The 21,482-nt window shown below is 43.9% G+C and overlaps 1 protein-coding gene and 1 long non-coding RNA gene across 2 annotated transcripts in view; one reads left to right on the top strand and one right to left on the bottom strand.

Annotated features, from left to right (window-relative positions):
* LOC142492481 (cullin-9-like) overlaps positions 1–21,482 on the top strand; it is a 121,873-nt gene that overhangs the window by 59,918 nt on the left and 40,473 nt on the right. Inside the window, exons 8-11 of the mRNA XM_075595118.1 lie at positions 10,443–10,538; positions 10,648–10,823; positions 12,222–12,355; positions 13,990–14,175. Of these exons, the coding sequence (XP_075451233.1) occupies positions 10,443–10,538; positions 10,648–10,823; positions 12,222–12,355; positions 13,990–14,175 (592 nt within the window). The remainder of the gene's footprint in view (positions 1–10,442; positions 10,539–10,647; positions 10,824–12,221; positions 12,356–13,989; positions 14,176–21,482) is intronic.
* LOC142493995 (uncharacterized) lies at positions 1,571–9,618 on the bottom strand. Its single transcript, XR_012801248.1, has 2 exons — positions 9,432–9,618; positions 1,571–2,547 (listed from the first exon to the last, which is right to left on the bottom strand). It is a non-coding gene; the product is annotated as an uncharacterized LOC142493995 (long non-coding RNA).

Here is a 21,482-nt window from a genome sequence, read left to right as displayed (position 1 = left end):
CTCCTCACTGGGATGTGTATATATTATCACACACGGGGATATCTCCTCACTGGGATGTGTATATATTATCACACACGGGGATATCTCCTCACTGGGATGTGTATATATTATCACACACGGGGATATCTCCTCACTGGGATGTATATATTATCACACACAGGATATCTCCTCACTGGGATGTGTATATATTATCACACACGGGGATATCTCCTCACTGGGATGTGTATATATTATCACACACGGGGAGATCTCCTCACTGGGATGTATATATTATCACACACGGGGATATCTCCTCACTGGGTTGTGTATATATTATCACACACGGGGATATCTCCTCACTGGGATGTGTGTATATTATCACACACGGGGAGATCTCCTCACTGGGATGTGTATATATTATCACACACACGGGGATATCTCCTCACTGGGATGTGTATATATTATCACACACGGGGATATCTCCTCACTGGGATATGTATATATTATCACACACACGGGGATATCTCCTCACTGGGATGTGTATATATTATCACACACGGGGATATCTCCTCACTGGGATGTGTATATATTATCACACACGGAGATCTCCTCACTGGGATGTATATATTATCACACACGGGGATATCTCCTCACTGGGATGTGTATATATTATCACACACGGGGATATCTCCTCACTGGGATGTGTGTATATTATCACACACGGGGAGATCTCCTCACTGGGATGTGTATATATTATCACACACACGGGGATATCTCCTCACTGGGATGTGTATATATTATCACACACGGGGATATCTCCTCACTGGGATGTGTATATATTATCACACACACGGGGATATCTCCTCACTGGGATGTGTATATATTATCACACACGGGGATATCTCCTCACTGGGATGTGTATATATTATCACACACCGGATATCTCCTCACTGGGATGTGTATATATTATCACACACGGGGATATCTCCTCACTGGGATGTGTATATATTATCACACACGGGGATATCTCCTCACTGGGATGTGTATATTTTATCACACACGGGGATATCTCCTCACTGGGATGTGTATATATTATCACACGGGGATATCTCCTCACTGGGATGTATATATATTATCACACACGGGGATATCTCCTCACTGGGATGTGTATATATTATCAGACGAGATACAATGTCTAGAGGATGCTTTCTTATACCATTTAATAATCACCAACTAACACAATAATTGTAGAAATGAATGAAAGCAATAAAATTCTGCCGGTCGGTGATAACAGCAGGTTCATCATCTTCTCCTTGACTGGGGCTGCTCGGACTGTGTTATCATGAGGAACAATAAGTAAACCTCATATAAACAATGAAAGGAAAATCCGTTATTCCTTCACCCACGCTCCAGAACCGAGAGGAACCTTTCCTCTGCCAGGTACACTGAAGCCTTGTGACTGGATACACTATCTGCACCTGTTTGCAGCAAACTTCCCAGGAAGCTTTCACGCCCTGCAACTGTTATCTTTGATCTTTGATGAACCTTATCAGGCCTGGGAGACGAACAAAATGAAACGTAACGCACGCCAGGTTTCAAATCCTTTGTCTCAATTTATTACTCATAGGGTAATGATTTTTATACAGAAAGAAAAAAGATATTAGTTAGAGGCGTAACATAGGCGTATCATAGGCGTGACATAGGCGTATACTAGGTGTGTCTTGGGCGTAGCTTTAATTAGAGGCGTGATTTAGGGGCAGGACATATTAGAGGCGTGACTTTTGAGACGTGTCCCTTTTCAATACAAGCAATGTTCTGAATACATAGCTTATTCATTGTCTGTTATCAAAAGAGACCTTGAGTCTTAGCAACTTTATTTCACTACCTTGCTTCTTGCAGAGAACCATTCTATTATATTCTACTAAAACACCAGGAAATTGACCTCACAAAAGTATCTAGTAATATCCTGGCCAGGGAGAATGAAATGCAATTTAGCAGAGAAACTGAGTGCATTCAGGAATTATATTTCAGCAAAAGGCTGACTACAGAATCTTAACTAGTTATGACCAGACAAAATGGAAGCTTAACATGAGTGCAGACTCTGGCCTGACATACTGGTCCTAACAAACAATAATAGACAGCACTCTAAATAATGAATAAAAAAAATCATGAAGTACAGGGTGCAAACGGAACCGAATGGGCCCAAACAACCCCACTGAAGATCATATAAACCAAAACAAGGGCTCCAGCACACAAATGCCCGTGTTTTGGTTTAAATAAGTAAACCTCGTCTCCTCCCTCGTGGTTAGTTGTCAGGGATTATTATGCCCTTTAAAACACCAACTTGGCGCGGCTGTGGGTGGTGCTGGGACAAATTTCACGTGCGGGACGTGGATCCAGGAAAACAGCTGTGCCACTTTAGCGGCTGTATTTGTGGTGGGCAGAATGTGGACTGGGCCTCTCCACAGTGGTTGTAGAGCGTTTTTACATAGAAAATGCTTGACCATTACCCAGTCTCCTACGCTGAGAGAAAGCTGCTTTGTGTTTTCGGATTTGAGAAGCTTGCACCTGGGAATGGAGAGACTTAAGCAATTTCATTAATTTCACACAATAGACGCTGATCAAATCGTCTGTTAGAGCATACAAATGTTGCTGATTTTATTCTTGAGGACCTCATTGGTCCTTTCCACCTTCCCGGTATTCTGAGGATGGGATGGGCAGTGTACATGGTAAATAATCCCCCAAACCTTAAATAATTCCTGCACTTTGGTGGCAGTAAAGTGTGTGGCTTGGTCAGACAAAATGTGCTGTGGTTAGCCATATCTGGGTATGGTAATCTCTTACCCACTGTCTTGGCATCCGCACATAGACAGGGGTATCACGGGAAACAATATCGCTTCTCAATATCCCCTATTTTGTTATGCCATGTGAACAATATATGACATATGACAATGTATGACACAAAGGATGAAAACACTCGTGGCTAAAGTGCTGGTTGCTTGATCTGCAGCAAAGATTTTAAAAGTAAAAGTCTGTAGTAGGTCTTTTAACATATGTGACATTGGCACGAGGGAACCTGTAAATATAAGAAAAACCCTGAAACCGTGGGTAAAATATTTGCATTAAAACCTTATGCGGGGAACAAATATAATTTGACACCAAATTATCCGTTATATCTCAAACTACAAACAAATCTGGTTTGATGAGAGGATTTCAAAATGGGACACATTTGGAGAGAAAGATGGTCAAAAAGTTATAATGGTTTCATATAAGACTTCACAAAGAATACAGTATAGGGAATTAGTGTGAAGTACTGAGTACACTTTTGGCCGTTTCCAAAATAGAGGCATACGTTCTTAGTATTATTCTATTTAATTAATAAAATACTTTCAGATTCTGCTGCTCATTCTGGCCATTCTGCCCAAATCCTTGAACAGAGCAGATAAGAATTCTAAATGTTAACTGCTGGCTTCTATTGAGCAGCTCAAAGCTAACAAAAAATGAGCTTTCTCTACAACCCAAAGCAGGCTAAAATTTCAATGGCATCCCAAAAATAACAATCCTGGGACATTGTAAAGGGGAAAGATATATTCTTGACATATAATTTAAACAGTGTGTGTATTTTTACTGGTTACACACAAACAGACAACATAGAACACAGACACAAAACAAACAGATTTTTTTACACTTCTCTCATACACAGGGAACTAACTTCACAAAAATAACAAGAAAACATTTCCCACCTATTCGAATAAGAAGAAAACAAAACAGTTTCATCCTGCAACTAAATTAATAAAAATGTCCTTCTCTTTCCTTTTAAATAACATGCTTTTAAAACTAATTTGAAGCTACAGAGATTTGAGTTAACTTTCGTGTCTGGGCTGTATCTTTGCACATTCCCCAAGCTGGAGAAGGGGGCGGTCTGGGTTGATATTCAGATTGTGTCTCTCTCGTGGACATTTGGGCAGAAGGAAAAGATTATCTCCTGGTTTTAAAAAACTCACCCGTCTGGCCAGAACGAATAAACTTTTTACATTTTACCAGTAACCGGGCTGATTATAAAACTGAAAACAAAAATAGGAGCGCATGAAAATGAAACCAGAAGAAACCAGAATTAATACATATATTTTTATCATGAAAAATCATTCATCATACAAAAAATACACATAATACAGTAATATAATAATAACCTTGTCTAAATTGACACAAATAAATTATGCACGAGCCCTAGCCACACAGGAATAATGGATGTAAACACCCAAACGCACAACCCTAGATTGTGACAGGGAAGGAGAGGTGCTGGAATGCAAGATGTTATAGAAAAAACAGACCTTTGGCACTAGAATTCCCCTTTGTGCTCCTCGTGGCAGGTAGGGCTCCACCAGCTACACAAACTGACCGTCGTCAGTGGCTAGCAGGGCTCCACCAGCTACACAAACTGACCGTGGTCAGTGGCTAGGGCTCGTGCATAATTTATTTGTGTCAATTTAGACAAGGTTATTATTATATTACTGTATTATGTGTATTTTTTGTATGATGAATGATTTTTCATGATAAAAATATATGTATTAATTTTGGTTTCTTCTGGTTTCATCCTATTTTTGTTTTTTGTATTGCTGATTATGCCCCGCTGATCACGGGAGATTGGGAGCTGCGGGGTGACACCGGGTGGCCGTGAGAGGGGGGTCGTTTGGAGAGACAGTGCGCTCAATACAAAATTTTTTGATTATAAAACTGGAAACGGTCAAGATGATCTTCCCGCATATGCCGATTCTTTTATCCTCCTCTCCCTTTCCACGGACACTCACACTCTCCTTTGCCAGTGTTGATCACTTCGTATTGTAATGGGTGAACACCATTTTTAGAAAATGTAAACTTTATCGCGAGCAATCAATAATATTCAAAGAACCCTTTTTAACATATTTTACCTTACAACCTAAGGGCTGTTCTGTACAGCGTGCGGCCGCGCGGCCGCGTGTTCCTATGCGAACGCGCGTGCATGTGCCGCATGCTTCTCATGTATATAGAGCCGGGAGGTGTGTGTGTGTGTGTGTGTGTGTGTGTATATGTGTGTGTGTATGTGTGTGCATGGGTTGTGTGAGTGAAAGTAAGTCCTAGATAGATTTTTTTTTAAAGAAAAAAAAGTTTAATAAATATTTTTTTTTTGTTTTACAATCCTTGACACACACACACATCCATACAAACACACACACATCCATACAAACACACACACATCCATACAAACACACACACACATCCATACAAACACACACACATCCATACAAACACACACACATCCATACAAACACACACACACACACACATCCATACAAACACACACACAACCATACATCCATACAAACACACACACATCCATACAAACACACACACATCCATACAAACACACACACATCCATACAAACACACACACATCCATACAAACACACACACACCCATACAAACACACACACACCCATACAAACACACACACACCCATACAAACACACACACACACCCATACAAACACACACACACACCCATACAAACACACACACATCCATACAAACACACACACATCCATACAAACACACACACACATCCATACAAACACACACATATATATACATTTGAGTGCAGGTAGCGGCGCGAAAAGATGAATTTCTTCATCTTCGCCGCTGTCTGTCGGCTCCCCTCTCCCTGCCGTGCACGCGCGCGGCCCTTCAAAAGAAAGGCTGACTAACGTCAGCCAACTAAAAATCCGCGCACGGCGCTATAGAACGTGCCTCACAAAACATTTTTTTGGAAAAAAAACTAATTTCCCTACCTTGAACTTACACATAAGGCGCGTTCCCCACTGAGATTTGCAATACTTGAGAAAACCTGAGATTCTCAATCCCAGCGGGGAAGACTCGTCTTGGTTTAGGCAAAAAAGCATCTGCTGAGAATAATGGGGGAATCGATGGACTGTAACCTTGGTTTCGCTGGTTATCTCTCTTAGGGACTGCACTGCAATTACTGGCAACGTGTTTTGTCTCTTTACAATTATAACACTTTCTGTCCTTTTATCCCTATCCTGTGACCCCTCTTGGGTCCTATATTTCTCTTGCAGAGCCTTTGCTTTCTTAGCTTCCCTGCTCCTTTGCATTCTCTACCACAGTAGTAATTTCTGACAATCTTTTATGCTCCCAACCAATTCACAGTCTCTACTTGCGTCCCAATTTCTGCATGTAAACCTTTCACAAAAGCCGCCACTATAAGTGGTCTTGCGTTCGTCTCTACTTCCTCAATACCTCCATATGCCTAAATTATTTACAATAATCTATCAGTAAATTCACTTGCTGTTTCTTCCTTATTCACTAGCTGTATGTTAATTTTTATCCAGTCAATTGTTAAAGTAAATGCAGCAGTTATAACACCTTTTTTAGGGGGTCTAATATAGTTCCTATGTCGGGACCCTCCTACTCAACAGAATTGCTATTGACCCATTTAAACCTAGGGTATGTTTCCCTGTGAGATTTGCAAAACATGAGGCTCCCTGAGCTAATCAATCCCACAGAGAAAGATCGTGCAATAATACAGTTAAAAGTGCTGTCTATTGGCCAACAAAAAATTCTCTCTCCATTACTTTCTGCTCTTTGTATCCATTTTTTACAATATTTACCCATTTTATTACCGTAAAGTTTTACACATGGTCTCCAAAGGAGATCCCTTAGCCGGCATACGAGAATGTAGGTTCCCCATAATTCTCCTTAAATTACCCCAATCAACATCAATTGATTGTGGACCATCAGAAATTTGGAGACAGATTTAACGTCAGGTTTTCTCTCTGCCGCACTCGCCCTTCTAACCCTAGACCCTGGCTACATTCCCACACACGCATGCTGCGTTCCTCCACTCGTTCCTCTGAACGCCTCTGGAGGAAATCTCTCACACTCGCAGACTTCCTTCACTACAAATTTATGCTATCCTGTTTCACCTCTGCCCTTTCTCAGGCTAAACAAGCCTACTTTTCTTTACTAATCAACACGCACAAGTCTAACCCACACCGACTGTTCTCTGTCTTTGATACTCTACTCAAACCACCCTCAGCTGCCTCTCCTTCCTCCATCTCCGCTCAGGACTTTGCTGACTATTTTAAGGAAAAGGTGGAATCCATACTTCAGAACATCCCCTCTGTTTCTTCCTCCCATCCTACACCTCTTCCTAACTCTCCTCCTGCCTTCCTTGACTCTTTTTCCACTGTCTTAGAGGAGGATGTGTCGCTGTTGATCGCCTCTTCTCCCTCTACCACTTGCCCTCTTGACCCCATTCCCTCCCATCTCCTAAAACCTCTTGGTCCTACTATAATCCCTGCGCTCACACACATTTTTAACTCCTCCCTCTTCTCTGGAACCTTTCCATCCTCCTTCAAACATGCAACAGTCATACCATTACTCAAATACAGCAAGCTTCTTGACCCTACCTGTCTTTCTAACTATCGACCTGTCTCCCTCCTGCGTTTTGCCTCTAAACTCCTTGAACGTCTTGTATTCTCTTGCTTGCTCCATTTTCTCAACACCTATTCTCTCCTAGACCCTCTACAATCTGGCTTCCGCACTGCTCACTCCACGGAAACAGCCCTCACTAAAATAACTGACGACCTCCATGCTGCCAAAGACAGAGGTCATTTCACTCTGCTCATATTACTCGACCTCTCTGCAGCATTTGACACCATGGACCACCCTCTTCTCCTTCACATTCTCCATACTTTTGGTATTCGGAACAAAGCTCTATCCTGGATCTCATCCTACCTCTCCCATCGTACTTTCAGTGTCTATTCTGCTAACACCTCCTCCTCCTCTATTGATCTCTCTGTGGGGGGTACCCCAGGGCTCTGTCCTGGGACCTCTTCTCTTTTCTCTGTATACACTCTCTCTAGGTGACCTAATAACATCTTTTGGGTTTAATTATCACCTCTATGCTGACGACACACAAATATACTTTTCAACACCCGACCTTACACCTGCTGTACAAACCAAAGTTTCTGAATGTCTCTCTGCTATATCACCCTGGATGGCCCTCCGCCGCCTTAAACTCAACATGGCTAAAACAGAGCTACTCATACTTCCTCCCAAACCTGGCCTTACTACCTCCTTCCACATTACTGTTGGAACTACGATCATTCACCCAGTAGCCCAAGCACGCTGCCTAGGGGTCACACTCGACTCCTCTCTCACATTCGCCCCTCACATTCAAAACATTTCTAAAACCTGTCGCTTTTTCCTCCGCAGTATAACAAAGATACGCCCTTTCCTCTGTTGCTCGACTGCTAAAACTCTGACTCAGGCCCTCATTCTCTCCCGTCTTGATTACTGTAACCTCCTGCTGTCCGGCCTTCCTGCCTCTCACCTTTCTCCCCTACAATCTATCCTAAACGCTGCTGCCAGAATCACTCTACTCTTTCCTAGATCTGTCTCAGCATCTCCCCTCATGAAATCCCTCCCCTGGCTTCCTATCAAATCCCGCATCTCACACTCCATTCTTCTCCTTACTTTTAAAGCTTTACACTCTTCTGCCCCTCCTTACATCTCAGCCCTAATTTCTCATTATGCACCATCCAGACTCTTGCGTTCTTCTCAAGGATGTCTTCTTTCTACCCCCTTTGTATCTAAAGCCCTCTCCCGCCTTAAACCTTTTTCACTAACTGCCCCACACCTCTGGAATGCCCTTCCCCTCAGTACCCGACTAGCACCCTCTCTATCCACCTTTAAGACCCAACTTAAGACACACTTGCTTAAACAAGCATATGAATAGCACTGTGGATATTCTGAACACATGATGCATAAAGCTTGGCCCCCTGCAGACGCACTTACCAGAACTCCCTCCTACTGTCTCTGTACGTTCTCCCTACCTACCAATTAGACTGTAAGCTCCTCGGGGCAGGGACTCCTCTTCCTTAATGTTACTTTTATGTCTAAAGCACTTATTCCCATGATCTGTTAATTATATTATCTGTTATTTATTTGATTACCACGTGTATTACTGCTGTGAAGCGCTATGTACATTAATGGTGCTATATAAATAAAGACATACTGTACAATACAATACAACGTGGATAGGACATATATAATCAGGGATCTGTGATATATTGGATGACACACCCGGTGCGACACCCGACACAATCCCAGATATGGCGACCCCTGGCCGTCCCCATACAATATCTCCTCCTATCAAATATCTCCCAATACTGGTTCAACAATAAACAATAATTATACGTTACACCTAGGATTCCTCATTAGGTATTAACAGTATAACCTTATACTTTAAGACAGTAATAAAAGTAGTATAGCATAAACCTCACGTGACACTGTAGAAACCCCGTCACTCAGATGGGTTTTCCCTCCAGACCGATTTCGCTACAGATCACTCAAACCATTAAACTATAGGCTTTTGGTGAAAAAGGATAGCCTTACCTTGTTCAATGTGCACACATTTGAGTGAGGCGAGGAGTCCGGTACATCTGAGATCCCCGATTCCGAGATTATTGGGGTCCCTATTCGGGCGCCACCTGTGAATGCGTAGAAATAATAACAATAAAATATTAGGGTTCAGCAGAATAACATGTGAGCTTTATTGTATACAGGTGTACACAAACGGAGACCGCTACAGGTAGCAGATCTGACTCCTAGTCACAAAGTATGCTTTCTTATACCATTTAATAATCATATGGTTCCTCCCATAAGGGGCTGTATTACTAATAAAGAAACAATATATTTTCTTATGTTATTGCCTAAAATTACTTACACAAGGTAAAATATATCTCTATAACCGATCATTTTAAAGGTCACTAAACATTAATAACTGCTTAAAAACAACTTAGTACAACAACAAAGTACGTCAGGGTACATCTTATCGCTATACTTTTGTGCAATAATAGAAGGCGTTTTATTCTTATTTGTATCAGTTTAGTTCTGGAACAGCATTTCAGCGTATCTTGCAAAAGCTTGCTTTTCTAAGTGAAGCAAGAGAGGGGTCTAGTATAAAGGTGTGGGCTGTTCTGCCAGGAGCGAGTGCATATTCATTCATTCTTCTGGCACACAAACATTCATACAAAATGGAGACAGCAGTCAAATGCAGTGTCACCCTGTCAGGGTAACCCTTCTCCACAGGTGCCTCAAATCCATTCTTCACAGTATATATTACCACACTGGGATGTGTATATATTACCACACTGGGATGTGTATATATTACCACACTGGGATGTGTATATATTACCACACTGTGATGTGTATATATTACCGCACTGTGATGTGTGTATATTACCGCACTGGGATGTGTATATATTACCACACTGGGATGTGTGTATATATTACCACACTGGGATGTGTGTATATATTACCACACTGGGATGTGTATACATTACCACACTGGGATGTGTATATTGCATTATAAAGACATTACGCTTCCCTCCTTCCCATTACCAGGTAAATGTTCCCAGCACGGCCGGACGTGTCCTGCTCCTGGAGAACGTGACTCGCTTCTGGCCCATCGTCCAGGTTAAGATAAAGCGCTGTCAGCAGGTCAGTCATTGCGGCGGCTGCGCCGTGGCTATGTGAGGACGCGCGTGTGGCGGAGATGCTGGTGTCATGTCTTTGAGAAGAATTCTTACATGTGTTTTGTGTGTTCTAGGGAGGTATTGACACGCGTGTGCGTGGTCTGGAAGTCCTCGGTCCGAAGCCGACCTTCTGGCCGGTGTTTAAGGAGCAGCTTTGCCGGAGAACGTTCTTGTTCTACACGAGCAGAGCGCACAGCTGGGGGCAGGAGATATGTGAGAAGAAGGGGCACCTACTGCAGCTCTTCAACAAGTAAGGGGGCATCGGTGGGACCCAGGGGCACCTACTGCCTCTATACCAAGGGGGCATCGGTGGGACCCAGGGGCACCTACTGCCTCTGTATACCAAGGGGGCATCAGTGATACCCAGGGGCACCTACTGCCTCTGTATACCAAGGGGGCATCAATGATACCCAGGGGCACCTACTGCAGCTCTTCAACAAGTAAGGGGGCATCGGTGATACCCAGGGGCACCTACTGCATCTCTTCAACAAGTAAGGGGGCATCGGTGTGACCCAGGGGCACCTACTGCCTCTATACCAAGGGGGCATCGGTGATACCCAGGGGCACCTACTGCCTCTATACCAAGGGGGCATCGGTGATACCCAGGGGCACCTACTGCCTCTGTATACCAAGGGGGCATCGGTGATACCCAGGGGCACCTACTGCCTCTGTATACCAAAGGGGCATCGCTGATACCCAGGGGCACCTACTGCCTCTGTATACCAAGGGTGCATCGGTGAGACCCAGGGGCACCTACTGCCTCTGTATACCAAGGGGGCATCGGTGATACCCAGGGGCACCTACTGCCTCTGTATACCAAGGGGTATCGGTGATACCCAGGGGCACCTACTGCCTCTGTATACCAAGGGGGCATCGGTGAAACCCAGGGGCACCTACTGCAGCTCTTCAACAAGTAAGGGGGCATCGGTGATACCCAGGGGCACCTACTGCCTCTGTATACCAAGGGGGCATCGGTGATACCCAGGGGCACCTACTGCCTCTGTATATCAAGTGGGCATCGGTGATACCCAGGGGCACCTACTGCCTCTGTATACCAAGGGGGCATCGGTGATACACAGTGGCACCTACTGCCTCTTTATACCAAGGGGGCATCTGTGAGTCCCAGGGGCACCTACTGCCTCTGTATACCAAGGGGGCATCGGTGATACACAGGGGCACCTACTGCCTCTTTATACCAAGGGGGCATCTGTGAGTCCCAGGGGCACCTACTGCCTCTGTATACCAAGGGGGCATCGGTGAGTCCCTGGAGCACCTACTGCCTCGGTATACCAAGGGGGCATCAGTGAGTCCCGGGGGCACATACTCCCTCTATATAACAAAGGGGGCATTAGTGAGACCATGGGGCACATACTGCGTCTATATACCAATCTGCACCTGTCCTTAAGTTGCGATACATACACCAATGTGTGGTATTTGTATGTTGTGATATGTCTTTGTATGTTGTGATATGTCTTTGTGTTACTGCAGGTTGAACATAGCTCTGTCACGTGAGTATTGTATATTGTTATGATGTTTTATGTTGTGATATGGTGTGTCATTGTGTTAGAGCTATGTCCAACCTGCAGTGTCACGTGAGCTTTGTATGTTGTGTTATGTTGTGACGTGGTGTGTCATTGTGTTACTGCAGGTTGAACAGAGCTCTGTCCCATGAGCAGGAGTTCGCTGAGCGTTTCCTGCCCGATGACGAGGCGGCTCAGGCTTTAGGACGGATGTGCTGGGAGGCATTAATTGCCCCCCTGGTGCAGAGCATAACTACCCCAGGTACCTTGGGAAGCTGGGGAATGAGTATTAATAGCGGCTACAATTTGTACCTTCAGTAGGACCTACGACTGCCCCATAAGAGCCCCCACCCCGTTTCCTTCTGTATATCCTTCTGAAACAAGGGACGGATGAGGGACTCCATCAGTTATTGGGTCTCGCCACTGAGTTTGTGTGTCCTCTATCCTATAGCTATTAGGCCCAGAATGAGTGTCACTTCCCCTCGCTCATTACAAATCCTGCAGGGTACTCTGCTCTCCACTCTCCTATTACAGATCCCGCAGGATGGTCCTCCCTCTATCTGAACCAGGATGGGTGACCTACCCTCTTATTACAGCTCCATAGGGTGCTCTCTCTTTCTCTTATAGACCCTACAGTGTGGTCCTCTAGCCCCTCTCATTAAAGGTCCTGCTAGGTGGTCCTCTATCCTCACTTATTATAGTTCCTGCAGTGTGGTCCTCTAGCCCCTCTCATTACAGGCCCTGCAAGGTGGTCCTCTATCCTCACTTATTATAGTTCCCGCAGTGTGGTCCTCTATCCTCACTTATTATAGTTCCTGCAGTGTGGTCCTCTAGCCCCTCTCATTACAGGCCCTGCAAGGTGGTCCTCTATCCTCACTTATTATAGTTCCTGCAGTGTGGTCCTCTAGCCCCTCTCATTACAGGCCCTGCAAGGTGGTCCTCTATCCTCACTTATTATAGTTCCTGCAGTGTGGTCCTCTAGCCTCTCTCATTACAGGAACTGCAAGGTGGTCCTCTATCCTCACTTATTATAGTTCCTGCAGTGTGGTCCTCTAGCCCCTCTCATTACAGGCCCTGCAAGGTGGTCCTCTATCCTCACTTATTATAGTTCCTGCAGTGTGGTCCTCTAGCCCCTCTCATCACTGGCCCTGCAGGTTGTCCTCTTCCTCCCTCTATCAGAACCAGGATGGGTCCCCTGCTCCCAATCTTTCTTATTACAGACCTTTTAGGATGGTTTTCAATCACCGCTTTTGTTTCAAACTTTTAACCTCCCATTACAGGCCCCAATAGTGTGACCCCTCTGTCCCTTATCTTGTTTCAGACCCCGGAGAAGTGACCCCTCTGTCCCTTATCTTGTTTCAGACCCCGGAGAAGTGACCCCTCTGTCCCTTCTCCTTGTTTTAGACCCCGGAGAAGTGACCCCTTTGTCCCTTCTCTTGTTTCAGACCCCGGAGAAGTGACCCCTCTGTCCCTTCTCTTGTTTCAGACCCCGGAGAAGTGACCCCTCTGTCCCTTCTCTTGTTTCAGACCCCGGAGAAGTGACCCCTCTGTCCCTTCTCTTGTTTCAGACCCCGGAGAAATTACCCCTCTGTCCCTTCTTTTGTTTCAGACCCCGGAGAAGTGACCCCTTTGTCCCTTCTTTTGTTTCAGACCCCGGAGAAGTGACCCCTCTGTCCCTTATCTTGTTTCAGACTCCGGAGAAGTGACCCCTCTGTCCCCGCACTGGTTTCAGACCCCGGAGAAGTGACCCCTTTGTCCCTTCTCTTGTTTCAGACCCCGGAGAAGTGACCCCTCTGTCCCTTCTCTTGTTTCAGACCCCGGGGCAGTGATCCCTCTGTCCCTGCTCTGCTTTCAGACCCCGGAGCAGTGACCCCTCTATCCCTTCTCTTGTTTCAGACCCCGGAGGAGTGAGCCCCCTCTGTTGGCTCCTCACGAAGTACCTGGAGAACACGCAGGTTTCCGGCCTCACCAGGTCCCGAGCCTCCATCTTTAACTCGCGTGTGCGCAGACTCACTCACCTGATGGTCCATGTGGACTCCAGTCTCCCAGAGACAGAAGCTCTGAAACCCCCCAGTAAAACCAGTAAGATCATCAGGAGCCGAGGGTGGGGAGAGGCCATGTGTATACAGGTTAGCATGAGTGGGTATAAGGTATATACAGGTGTAGAGAGCATGAGGGCAGTTTGAGCGGGCGGTATGGTATGTATAGGTATAGAGAACATGAAAGGGTACACGGTATACAGATATAGCGTGATTTATGTTCTACCGCACTTGTTGTCCGCAGCGGAGCCGCGCCGACCTAGTTTGGGGTGGGATTTTGTAATTGTGGGTGGTGTTGCGGTACAGTGCTTGGGTGTTGGGTTACGTACTGAATATCTTGGCCTACGATATTCTGAATGCTGCAGTTCAGTAATAGCCTAGCAGGAGTCTGAAGAGAAGATGCAATGTACATGTCTTTGTCTACTGGCCCTTACTGGGGTACACCTCTACTGCAGCAGTTTCACACTTTACTGAAAACCACTATGCATGAACCTAATCTGTCTCATAACGTTTGTGCTGTACATGGCATGGGACACGGCGCTTTCTCAATGTCCCACAAGGCCAGCTGGCAGTTATGCCTATATGATATATTGTGTTATACAAGTCGGGATAGATAAGAAGGGGTCAGTGTCTGAGATCGCTGACACTGCCCATTGGATAGGTTGGATTTGGGGTTATTGGATAGGACAGGTATTGGATAGGTTGGATTTGGGGTTATTGGATAGGACAGGTATTGGATAGGACAGGTATTGGATAGGTTGGATTTGGGTTAGGGTTTTGGATAGGTTGGATTTGGGGTTATAGGATAGGTATTGGATAGGTTGGATTTGGCATTATTGGATAGGTTCGGTTAGGGTATTGGATAAATTGGGTTTGGGGTTATAGGATAGGTATTGGATAGGTTCGGTTAGGGTAATTGGATAGGTTGGGTTTGGGGTTATTTGATAGGATAGGTATTGGATTGGTTGGATTTTGGGTTATTGGATAGGTTGGATTTGGGGTTGTAGGATAGGTTGGATTTGGGTTAGGGTATTGGATAGGTTGGATTTGGGGTTATTTTATTGGATAGGTTGGATTTGGGGTTATAGGATAGTTATTGGATAGGTTGGATTTGGTGATATTTTATTGGATAGGTTGGATTTGGGGTTATAGGATAGGTATTGGATAGGTTGGATTTGGGTTAGGGTATTGGATTGGTTGGATTTGAGGTTGTTGGATAGGTTCGGTTAGGGTATTGGATAGGACAGGTATTGGATAGGTTGGATTTGAGGTTGTTGGATAGGACAGGTATTGGATAGGTTCGGTTAAAAAAGGGTGCCCGGGCGCTATCTCTATACGGCGTGTATAGAATATAAAAAGAAATGTAATACAGCCTGGAAGAAATGTTCTCAAGTTGTCCTCCTGTGACTCAGAACCCCAGCACGATCTATCCAGGACCCTTATTGGTAATGTGATACAAAAAGAGGATGGGGGAGCACAGTTTTAGGAAAAAGGGTAGTTAGTGGTATGTCCGATATGGACTGGTGATGAATGTAGTGGAAGACACCTCTGTTTGAGGCGGCAGTCTATATAGCGGACTCCATATATTGGAGGTGTGCAGACAGTATTGTGTATATGTGGGTGGGGAAAATAAAAGAATAAATAAAAAACTTACACGGCCTTGTGTAAGTTCTGTTCCATCAAGGTTTCTTTGGATTGGTTTTCTTCTTTATAGGGTGTTTTCGTCTGCGGTCGTCGCTTCTCTCTTCTTTGTTCCTTCGGCTTCCTTCATTCGATTGGTTTCTCCCTCCAGGGGATTTATCCTCGTGTAAATGAAAAGATGATTAGATCAATACATATATGTAGCAGCTGTGGTGTGAGGGAGGGTAATGGAGCAATAGAACAGTAAACCGTTGCAATGCAATGGTGTAAATAAAACACTCACACGGGCCAATGTGAGTGACCTCTTATCAAGGTATCTTGATGTTTCCCGATTAGGGGATTAATACAAAGTGTCAGATGTCTGTGAACATCTGGCAGATGGTGGTGTTGATGCAGCCTGATATTCGGGGTAGATGGGGATAAAAAGCAATATAACTCAATACTCACACGGGCCAGTGTGAGTACACACTTGTAGTAGTTTCTTTTCCCTTCTGATGTTTCTTGTGAATTCCTCCTAAAAACTGAATCAATGGATGGACTATAAGGTCTAAGGGGTTAAAACTTTATTTAAAATAGAAAACAAAAACTAAAGATTATACAAATACAATATAAAATGAAGAAACCAGTGGTCTCTAATGGCAATAAACCAGGGGGATGCTAGGGCAGTTAGTGATAGGGGATCTCTCACTCCGCGTCCGGATAGAGAGCTATGACTCAACCTCTAGTCCCGCTGGATGCGCTATGAAAATGTCCCAAGTGGTAAGCAGAGCAACGCGCTTCGTCCTGAACAGGACTTCTCAGGCTCAATAGATATTGACCGGCTGTATGACTGTGTTTTTATACAGTTTGTAGCCAATCTTAATCTCGATGTAGTTGATGATCCACTTCTTCCTCGATGGAGCGCCGCCATCGTGGGGGATGCGTGCGCATCTATCGTAAGGTGGTGTGCGCATTGCATTGTCACTTCCTAATAAAGTTTCCAAAATTTGTAGGGGAGTTCGTGGGCGGTTGCGTGCGCATCCTCATATGTACAGCGCAACCCCTGCCCTCGTGTGCGTCTGTATAAAGTTCCTTCGTAAGTCTGAATAGTGTTAACCCCAAAAATGAGTGGGTTGAGGAAACGTTGTTACTCCTCAATAAAAATGATTAAAACCTAAAGGATTGGTGCCCTTTTATTAAATCCTACTATGCGGAATAAAACATATGAAATAGAAATTCTTCTCTCCTGTGTGATTTCTTTATGTTAAATGATGCAGGCTTTCTTGTGTTTACCCGATCATAAATTCAATGTTTGCATATATAATACAGGTTTGTCTGTGTTAACCTGATCGTGGATTTAAGCAACTCAATAGTTGAATGTGTGATGCATTTTAAAGGTGTTTGTTCTTGTTCTATATAATAAAGTCAATATTAATTTCTGCTTTATTGGTTAATGGTAACCAATCGGGTAAACACAAGAAAGCCTGCATCATTTAACATAAAGAAATCACACAGGAGAGAAGAATTTCTATTTCATATGTTTTATTCCGCATAGTAGGATTTAATAAAAGGGCACCAATCCTTTAGGTTTTAATCATTTTTATTGAGGAGTAACAACGTTTCCTCAACCCACTCATTTTTGGGGTTAACACTATTCAGACTTACGAAGGAACTTTATACAGACGCACACGAGGGCAGGGGTTGCGCTGTACATATGAGGATGCGCACGCAACCACCCACGAACTCCCCTACAAATTTTGGAAACTTTATTAGGAAGTGACAATGCAATGCGCACACCACCTTACGATAGATGCGCACGCATCCCCCACAATGGCGGCGCTCCATCGAGGAAGAAGTGGATCATCAACTACATCGAGATTAAGATTGGCTACAAACTGTATAAAAACACAGTCATACAGCCGGTCAATATCTATTGAGCCTGAGGAAGTCCTGTTCAGGACGAAGCGCGTTGCTCTGCTTACCACTTGGGACATTTTCATAGCGCATCCAGCGGGACTAGAGGTTGAGTCATAGCTCTCTATCCGGACGCGGAGTGAGAGATCCCCTATCACTAACTGCCCTAGCATCCCCCTGGTTTATTGCCATTAGAGACCACTGGTTTCTTCGTTTTATATTGTATTTGTATAATCTTTAGTTTTTGTTTTCTATTTTAAATAAAGTTTTAACCCCTTAGACCTTATAGTCCATCCATTGATTCAGTTTTTAGGAGGAATTCACAAGAAACATCAGAAGGGAAAAGAAACTACTACAAGTGTGTACTCACACTGGCCCGTGTGAGTATTGAGTTATATGGCTTTTTATCCCCATCTACCCCGAATATCAGGCTGCATCAACACCACCATCTGCCAGATGTTCACAGACATCTGACACTTTGTATTAATCCCCTAATCGGGAAACATCAAGATACCTTGATAAGAGGTCACTCACATTGGCCCGTGTGAGTGTTTTATTTACACCATTGCATTGCAACGGTTTACTGTTCTATTGCTCCATTACCCTCCCTCACACCACAGCTGCTACATATATGTATTGATCTAATCATCTTTTCATTTACACGAGGATAAATCCCCTGGAGGGAGAAACCAATCGAACGAAGGAAGCCGAAGGAACAAAGAAGAGAGAAGCGACGACCGCAGACGAAAACACCCTATAAAGAAGAAAACCCATCCAAAGAAACCTTGATGAGACAGAACTTACACAAGGCCGTGTAAGTTTTTTTATTTATTCTTTTATTTTCCCCACCCACATATACACAATACTGTCTGTACACCTCCAATATATGGAGTCCGCTATATAGACTGCCGCCTCAAACATTGGATTGGTTCGGTTAGGGTATTGGATAGGTTGGATTTGGGGTTATTGCAAAGGATATGTATTGGATTGGTTGGATTTTGGTTTATTGGATTGGTTGGACTTGAGGTTGTTGGATAGGATAGGTATTGGATTGGTTGGATTTTGGTTTATTGGATTGGTTGGACTTGAGGTTGTTGGATAGGATAGGTATTGGATAGGTTCGGTTAGGGTATTGGATAGGTTCGGTTAGGGTATTGGATAGGTTCGGTTAGGGTATTGGATAGGTTGGATTTGGGGTTATTGGATAGGATAGGTATTGGATCGGTTGGATTTGCGGTTATAGGATTGGTATTGGATAGGTTGGATTTGGGGTTATTGGATTGGTTGGACTTGAGGTTGTTAGATAGGATAGGTATTGGATAGGTTTGGTTAGGGTATTGGATTGGTTGGATTTTGGTTTATTTGATAGAATAGGTATTGGATTGGTTGGATTTGGGATTATAGGATAGATTGGTTTTGGGGTTATTGGGTAGGATAGGTATTGGATAGGTTGGGTTTGGGGTTATTGGTAGGTTGGATTTGGGGTTATTGCATAGGTTGGATTTGGGGTTATAGGATAGGTTGGGTTTGGGGTTATTGGATAGGTTGGGTTTGGGGTTATTGGATAGGTTGGGTTTGGGGTTATTGGATAGATTGGATTTGGGGTTATTGGATAGGTTGGGTTTGGGGTTATTGGATAGGTTGGGTTTGGGGTTATTGGATAGATTGGATTTGGGGTTATTGGATAGATTGGATTTGGGGTTATTGGATAGGTTGGGTTTGGGGTTATTGGATAGGTTGGGTTTGGGGTTATTGGATAGGTTGGGTTTGGGGTTATTGGATAGATTGGATTTGGGGTTGTTGGGTAGATTGGATTTGGGGTTATTGGATAGGTTGGGTTTGGGGTTATTGGATAGGTTGGGTTTGGGGTTATTGGATAGATTGGGTTTGGGGTTATTGGATAGGTTGGGTTTGGAGTTATTGGATAGGTTGGGTTTGGGGTTATTGGATAGATTGGGTTTGGGGTTATTGGATAGATTGGATTTGGGGTTATTGAATAGGTTGGGTTTGGGGTTATTGGATAGGTTGGGTTTGGGGTTATTGGATAGGTTGGGTTTGGTTTTTTGAATAGGTTGGGTTTGGGGTAGTTGGATAGGTTGGATTTGGGGTTATTGGTAGGTTGGATTTGGGGTTATTGCATAGGTTGGGTTTGGGGTTATTGGATAGGTTGGGTTTGGTTTTTTGAATAGGTTGGGTTTGGGGTAGTTGGATAGATTGGATTTGGGGTTATTGAATAGGTTGGGTTTGGGGTTATTGGATAGGTTGGGTTTGGGGTTATTGGATAGGTTGGGTTTGGTTTTTTGAATAGGTTGGGTTTGGGGTAGTTGGATAGGTTGGATTTGGGGTTATTGGTAGGTTGGATTTGGGGTTATTGCATAGGTTGGATTTGGGGTTATTGGATAGGTTGGGTTTGGGACTATTGGATAGGTTGGATTCTGGGTTATTGCATAGATTGAATTCGGGGTTATTGCATAGGATAGGTATTGGATAGGTTGGATTTGGGGTTATTGGATAGGTTGAATTTGGGTTATTGGATAGGCTGGATTCGGGTTATTGGATAGGACAGGTATTGCAGAGGTTGGAAAAAACAGCGCAAACACAATAGTGAAGTACTTTCAAAAAAGTGTATAAAACATAAAAGAATATATATCCGCGTACATCAGGTTAAAAGTTTACAGGCATGTAATGCACTCAGGCATAAGTTACCAACACCGCTCGCCGTGGAGAGAAGGAACACTCTGGTACTCAATCCCTCAGATATGGCAGCTGGGCATGCAGGGTGGGTGTCAGGATACAGGTCAATCGGCTAGTTCTTATATCCAATATCTGAGGGACTGAGTACCAGAGTGTCCCTTCTCTCCACGGCGAGCGGTGTTGGTAACTTATGCCTGAGTGCATTACATGCCTGTAAACTTTTAACCTGATGTACGCAGATATATATTCTTTTATGTTTTATACACTTTTTTGAAAGTACTTCACTATTGTGTTTGCGCTGTTTCTTGTGTCTCACTGCTATTTAGGGGTGCTGAGCCTCTACACGCTTAACGGCTGCGGATGCCAAACTCAACATTCAGAGGTTGTTGATTATTTAATATTATATCACAGAGGTGTATATGGGTTACGAGTACATTAGAGATTAACTTTAGTTGCGCACTTATATCTTTTTCTTTTCATTTGCAGAGGTTGGATTTGGGGTTATTGGATAGGACAGGTATTGGATAGGTTGGATTTGGGGTTATTGGATACGCTAGGTATTGGATAGGCTGGATTTGGGGTTATTGGATAGGTTGGATTTGGGGTTATTGGATAGGACAGGTATTGGATAGGCTGGATTCGGGTTATTGGATAGGACAGGTATTGCAGAGGCTAGATTTGGGGTTATTGGATAGGCTGGATTCGGGTTATTGGATAGGACAGGTATTGCAGAGGTTGGATTTGGGGTTATTGGATAGGATAGGTATTGGATAGGTTGGATTTGGGGTTATTGGATAGGCTGGATTCGGGTTATTGGATAGGACAGGTATTGCAGAGGTTGAATTTGTTTTTTTTGGATAGGATAGGTTGGATTTGGGGTTATTGGATAGGATAGGTTGGATTTGGGGTTATTGGATAGGATAGGTATTGGATAGGTTGGATTTGGGGTTATTGGATAGGTTGGATTTGGGGTTATTGGATAGGATAGGTATTGGATAGGTTGGATTTGGGGTTATTGGATAGGATAGGTATTGGATAGGTTGGATTCGGGTTATTGGATAGGATAGGTATTGGATAGGTTGGATTTGGGGTTATTGGATAGGTTGGATTTGGGGTAATTGG

Source organism: Ascaphus truei, chromosome 4 (genome assembly GCF_040206685.1).
Source record: "Ascaphus truei isolate aAscTru1 chromosome 4, aAscTru1.hap1, whole genome shotgun sequence".
Taxonomy (NCBI): domain Eukaryota; kingdom Metazoa; phylum Chordata; class Amphibia; order Anura; family Ascaphidae; genus Ascaphus; species Ascaphus truei.
This window is presented reverse-complemented; position numbering and strand designations above follow the sequence as displayed.